General features: G+C 36.8%; 1 protein-coding gene across 2 annotated transcripts in view; it reads right to left on the bottom strand.

Annotated features, from left to right (window-relative positions):
- Positions 1–943: 943 nt before the first annotated feature.
- Positions 944–6,394, bottom strand: part of TMEM87B (transmembrane protein 87B) — a 49,801-nt gene continuing 44,350 nt past the window's right edge. For both annotated transcript variants that reach the window (XM_073897395.1, XM_025868192.2), the window contains exons 18-19: positions 5,431–5,461; positions 944–4,285 (exon numbers count right to left, since the gene is read on the bottom strand). In XM_073897395.1, the coding sequence (XP_073753496.1) occupies positions 4,226–4,285; positions 5,431–5,461 (91 nt within the window). In that variant the 3' untranslated portion in view covers positions 944–4,225. The remainder of the gene's footprint in view (positions 4,286–5,430; positions 5,462–6,394) is intronic.

The following is a 6,394-nucleotide window of genomic DNA, read 5'->3' as shown; positions in this document are numbered from 1 at the left end:
ATGTTCTTATGAATTCTTCATAACTTAATGGTTGCAGTATCCCATAAAGTAGCTGGCTAGACCATAATTCACTTACTATTGTGGACATTTAGTTTGTTTCTAATTGTCTCCACTTTAAATAATGTTATAATAAACATTTTTATGCAGAAGCCTTATTCTGTAGTTTGAATCATTTTTAAAAAACATCACCAGAATTGGCAGCAACCAAAGGTTATAAACACATTGAACTTCTTTTCACAAAGACTGAATCAAGTACATTACTATCATTAATGAGTGTGTTCATTTCATCAGATTTTGCAAGCAGATTTTACAAATGTGTTAGTATAAACCTGTTAATTTTTAAAATTCCCCCATCTTCTATTTTGCACTAAAAAAGATTTTTTAATTTATTTTTCTTTTTTGAAGATTTTTATTTATTCATTTGAGACAGAGAGATAGAGAGAGAGAGAGAGCATGAGCAGGGAGAGAGGCAGAGGGAGAGGAAGAAGCAGGCTCCCTGCTGAGCCGGGAGCCCAAAGTGGGACTCGATCCCAGGATCCTGGGATCATGACCTGAGCTGAAGGCAGATGATTAAGCAACTGAGTCACCCAGGCACCCCTATTTATTTATTTATTGAGAGACACAGAGTGCGCAAAGAGAGGGGGAGAGAGAATCTCAAGCAGACTCCCTACTGAGCGCAAAGCCTGACACCGGGCTCTATCTCACAACCCTGAGTTCATGACCTGAGCCGAAACCAAAGTCGGATGCTTAACCGACTGAGGCTACCCAGGGGCCTCATATTTTGCATTTCTTTGCTCACTACTGAGGTTGAACACTTTTCCACATTTGTTAATTAGTGCATCTCCCATCTTAAGACTTTTGTTTAAAGCCTGCCGTCTCTTTGGGTCTACATATCCTGCAGCTTTACATAATCTAGCACTAATAGATATTAGAATCAATCATCCAGAATTTCAGAAAGCATTTTATTAAAAGTCAGAACAAATATTAAGGCACAAAAATACATCAACGTTTCAAACAAAAATCTTTGAAACAGTTTTGTCCTACATTCAAAGCAACTTCTTCCAAATTATATAATAATTTAACCCTTTTAAATAGAAAAATATAACTTCTCAAACCCCTAAATTTTCTCCTCAAATACATGAATGCTTTCCTAGTTCTAAAGAAGTTTCTTAATGCAGTACTGAGCTTCTATATATACTGTACATTTCCTTAAAATCCTACTTTTGTCATTTATATACATTTGATATGTTTAGAACTTTACCAATATGTTAAACTTCTTTCTTGTAAGTATAAGGCTTGGTGTTTTGTATTGCTTATTGCATGCTGTTGATCATACAAAGACACATTAAGAAAACTAGTGATTTTTAAATCTAGCATAACATCTCTCTACTTTAAACTAGTCATGTATAGCTTAGTGCAACAGACTCAAACCCCTTTTATTTATTTTGAAAGTAAACTCTACCCCCAACGTGGGGCTCGAACTCACGACCCCAAGATTAAGAGTCATATGTTTTACTGAATGAGCCAGGCAGGAACCTCAAACCCCTTTTAAAAAAAAGATATAAAAAATCAATCTTATATGTACATTTTTTATACTTTCGGTCTTGATATTATGGTAGTGCAAACATAATGTACTGTATCACAGAGGAAAAGTTAGTTTTCTCTACAGGATATGAAAGATTTAAAAATTATCTTCTTTACAGAAAAAGTAAAGGAACATCATCTCTCAGTCTTAAAAAATTCACATATTCATCTATTTTTTCTTATTTTTGAAATAAATTAACTATCCTTTAAAGCAGATAATTAAATGCTAATCTAACTCAAATCATGAAAATTCCCTTGTAAGCAAATTTCACACATCATATAAATCTAACATGACTTGCATAAGAACACTTAAGCATTTTGTCTAGAAACACATAAAACTGGACTCTTCTCCTCAGATTTCTTCATTTATAGTGAGACCCACCTTGATGGCATCCCAAGAATAAACTGATCTGATAAACTCAAAAGCTCTGATGGCCAGTTTCTGGACACTTCGCGCAGAAGCTGGGATAACGAGCTGTACAATGGCCCCAGGTATCACTTTTCCCCAGTGTCCTTCAGACAAACCACAGCGACAGCCCTAGGACACCCCCTCCTGTTTATACAAGGGGGCTGAGAGGACCTTCCATAGGAATACTCAGTTCAGGTCAAGAGACATCAACTGACGACACAATTATCACTGAAAGTGACAGATATATGCCCTTTGAAAAACAACATTTCTGACAAAGTTATCAGGAGGGAATCCTGCTTTCTCTAGAAGATGAGAAAAGTTTCCATTTCAGCCTATAGCTGAGCTATACATGTCGCATCCTTTATCTTTCCAGCCGCAGAAAGAGATGCTTTTATACCCACTACTGAGGTTATGCTAGAGGCAGTGTCCCTTGTGCTCACAATTGACACGCCACTCCTGCCCCACTACATCTGCAGCTCCTACAGGCTGGAAGCCCAGGACCCTGTTATTTCAAACTTCAGCTGGAGCCGTATGATGAGTTGGGGGTCTGCCTCAAAATCTGGGAATGGTAGTAGAGAAAAATGTTAGGAATAAGAAGGCAGGGTCACCTCCGGCTCTGAAACAACTGGGCCCAGGGTAAAATATACCAAAACCAGAATGGACATAAATGCTGGGAAATGTAGTGGGTGGGGGCCCAATATTGTGGCAGAAATGAAAATAAGGAATGGAACCCACACTAATTGACAGTCTTTCCCTAGGAAGGATGCCCCAAACCATTCGGTGTTCCCTATCAAAAATAAATTTGAAAGTATCTTTCAAGACACAGTATTACTAGAATTTTTTTTTTTTTTTTGCTAACTCCTATGACATGAGTAAATGAGAAATAAATTGAAAAGGTAGGCTCTTGAAAGAAAAAATTTTGTGGCTTCATGATGAAAATAAATTAATAGTTATACTTAAGTGTACTGGTTAAAGCTTTAAATGCTTCTCAATCAAAATTCTCTGAAGTCATTCTCAATTCACAAGGTTAGAACCTCTTCAAAGAAAGATACACAAGATTCTAACTTTTATTCCTATTCTAAATGTCCACTAGCCCTGTATCTTTGGTCATGAAAGCAGCAAAACATTCACATTTCCAACATTCTACATTCAACTACCTTTCAAGTTTAGAATGTTCTGCACTTAAAAAAATATTAAAACAAAAAATTTTCAAATCATATATTACATATATAATGTAACAAAATGATATGTAAAACATGGTTGAAGGTTAAGAAATTAATTACAAGATTAATAGTGATATATTGTGCAGATAAATATATGTTTCATTATGAAACCAAATAAACCAAGATCATGTAAAGGATGTTCTGGTGCCTACAAGGGTCACTGGTAATGAGTCCTCCAGCTTGCCGGAGAGAAACTGCGATGTGGCCACATGTCTAGCACCTGCCCCAGATAGATTCTGCAGCAGCACGTGCACATATGGCCTGAGTGGGGGGGCAATGGCAGAGCAAATCCTTGGAAGTGACCATCAAGACCTCTTTCCTGTGTTCTCGTGTTCCCCTGAGCTCAGACAGAGAGGACCCAACTCTGTGGTTTGGTGTGCATGGTGATATTTACAAACAAGGACTTTGTGTGGACCCGTATGTATACGTATACACACCCACACCCTCACACACCCACACACCAAAGCTAACCATATAAACATGCTTATGTTCTAAGGCTAAGTTTTACTTAATTTCAAATCACTTCAGTATAAAAGTCAAAGAAAATTATTACTGCATCTAGTAACTACACACCCAAGAGATGGAGATGCTGCTTTACCATACTACAGAAGAATCACATCATCTACCTCAAAGGTTAGTGGAAGAACAGTAGGAGTATTTATGTAAAAAGTATTTTTAAGTCTGGAATTGTCATATTTTCCAGAGAAAAGAGAAAACCCAAATCCACGTCCCTGCCACCTCTCAGCTAAGGGCATTTGGGCATATTTCTTTATCATAATACTTTTCTTAGATTATTTCCAAATCCAGACAATTTGATGGACAAGAAGCCGACACTCCAGAGCAGCTTAAAACAGTCGCAGAACCCTCCTACCACCTGAATTCTTAGTTGTAATACACAGATTTCCAAGATAATGCAATAAAACCTTGTTGCACTATATCAAACAAAGCTCTCTTTCAGTCTTGAGGAAGTCCTTCACCGTTAACTAGGTTTCAGTTCAATGGGTTCCAATCACATTATCTTTTCTGACGAGAACATTTTTTCTGCCATTTCAGATCTGGTCATGATTTCCTTTAAAAAAAAAAAGGTGATATGCTTGCAAATGTTGGTGCTCCTTCCAAAACATAACAAAATTCTCTAATCTTTCAACAGTCACAGTTTTGTGGGGGACTAAGTATATTCCACAATACACAAAGAAATATTAGATACAGAAAATAAACACTGGATAATCCACACTTCTAGTGATGTATGGTGGATAACTGTTGGCAAGTTCAGAAAACTTGAACATCCTGCTAGCTGGAAAACATCCGGAGTTCAGAATTACTGGTGAGAGGCAGGAATGGGGCTAACATGGATTTCCTAGGCATAGTTCATCTGGGGATCTGCCTCACTTTACACAATTCATGTATTTCGAAATTATAAAATTATTTATCACATGAATCCTCTAAATGCCCTTTTAAAAGCAATTCTCCAGGGTGTATCTTTCTGTAGAGTTCTAAATCCTTAAGTTCAACCACTTTGTAGCCAGGTGTATGTCTACTGCAGCCTCCTCAAAACTTCCCGCTACCGTCAGATCAACCTGCTGCAGCCAGTCACCTCCCTAACCTTCAGTCAACAAAGCAGCAGCTTATCTCCTGTTTCCCAGCCACCACCTAAGTCACGCCTCAGCTACCACTCATGTTCCTCTACTGTTCCTTCCTGTAAGCTCCTGCTCCCCACACCCACCCTTTAATTCTTACAATTCAGACTTCTTCCTGTCTTGGGCCACCCTTCAATGTCCAGATGATCCATAACTCATTTTTCTCCCCCAAACCTTCTCAAATCCACATCCTCTATTCAAATCTCCTGCTTAGTAAATGAAAATGAGATAGAAACTCTATTTAATACCCCAACAAAATATCTCAAGTATAAGAGATTAATTTAGACAAATTGCCATCTTAAAGTATTTAAACTCTTACCAAGGTACAAGATGTTAGAAAATCATAGGCTTAAAATCTTATAAAAGAATTCTCCCTTCCTTCATACCAACAAGCGTTTATCTTGCTCCTGTTTTAAATGAGGATCGAGCTCCTTCACACTTTACTGGCAAATCATTGTACCATCTTCCAACCTTCTCAATTTGTAATCATGTTATAAAGTTCTAGAATTTCTTTCTGAAATACACTTCGACTTTGTGAAAATAACAGAACCAAGAAAATAAGCAAAAAATGTTTTACCTCATCTGAATCCACTAACACTGGAAGAGCTCTGAAACAAAACAGAAACAGATGACAATGTTATTAAAAGGCTAGCGTATGTACTAAAGCTGAATACAGGCATATTTGGTAATCTACAAATCCTCATTCCTGGATAGACACAACCAATGGAAATAAACACCTACATTCACCAACAAACATGGAGAGGAATTTTCATATTGTTCTTAATAGTCCCCAAACTGAAAATAACCCACATGGATAAATTACTATATTCACACAATGGAATACTATACAGCAAAGAAAATAGATGGATTAGTGAGGGATACATTTTTTTAAGCGGACACAAGTAATCTACAGTTACGAGACATTAGGATAGCAGCACATTTTGGAAAGTGGGGTTGTGATTTGGGAGGAAACAAAGGGGTTTTTAGGGCACTGGTGATGTTCTGTTTTTTTTTTTAATCTAGGTGCTAGTTACATGAATGTGCTCATATTGAAAATTTATTGGAGCTTAGGATTCCATACTTTCCAGAATGTGTGCTATACTTAAAAAAATTTCAGTTAAAAACTGAAACGGGAAAATAATCTAACTTCAAAATGGAAACAAGGCAAGATGACCAATTCTAGAGGCAAATATGTTGGAAGAATATCAATGAATACAGCATACGACTGAGTAATTCCAAACACAACTGACATCCAACTACGGATTTATTTTTTAAGCCTCTACTGTTTTTCACTTTCAACAGTTGGACATGTATCTGAGTAGTGATGTCTTATCTAACTGATATCCTGCACTTTTGTGAGAACTTAACAGGGATGAATAAGCTTGACTGCAGTAATCATTTCACTATGCATATGTTGAGCAAATCATCACATACACCTTAAGTATATATATTAAAAAAAAAAAGAGGGATGAGTCAACATATTATGAAAGGTGGTATTTATGGAATCAAGTATCTGTTTAATTCCCATATCATTATTACTA

Source organism: Callorhinus ursinus, unplaced genomic scaffold, assembly GCF_003265705.2.
Source record: "Callorhinus ursinus isolate GAN/ISIS: 27379988/994484 unplaced genomic scaffold, GSC_fseal_2.0 scaffold10, whole genome shotgun sequence".
Taxonomy (NCBI): domain Eukaryota; kingdom Metazoa; phylum Chordata; class Mammalia; order Carnivora; family Otariidae; genus Callorhinus; species Callorhinus ursinus.
The sequence above is the reverse complement of the archived record's forward strand: the minus strand, read 5'-3'. Positions and strand labels throughout refer to the sequence as shown.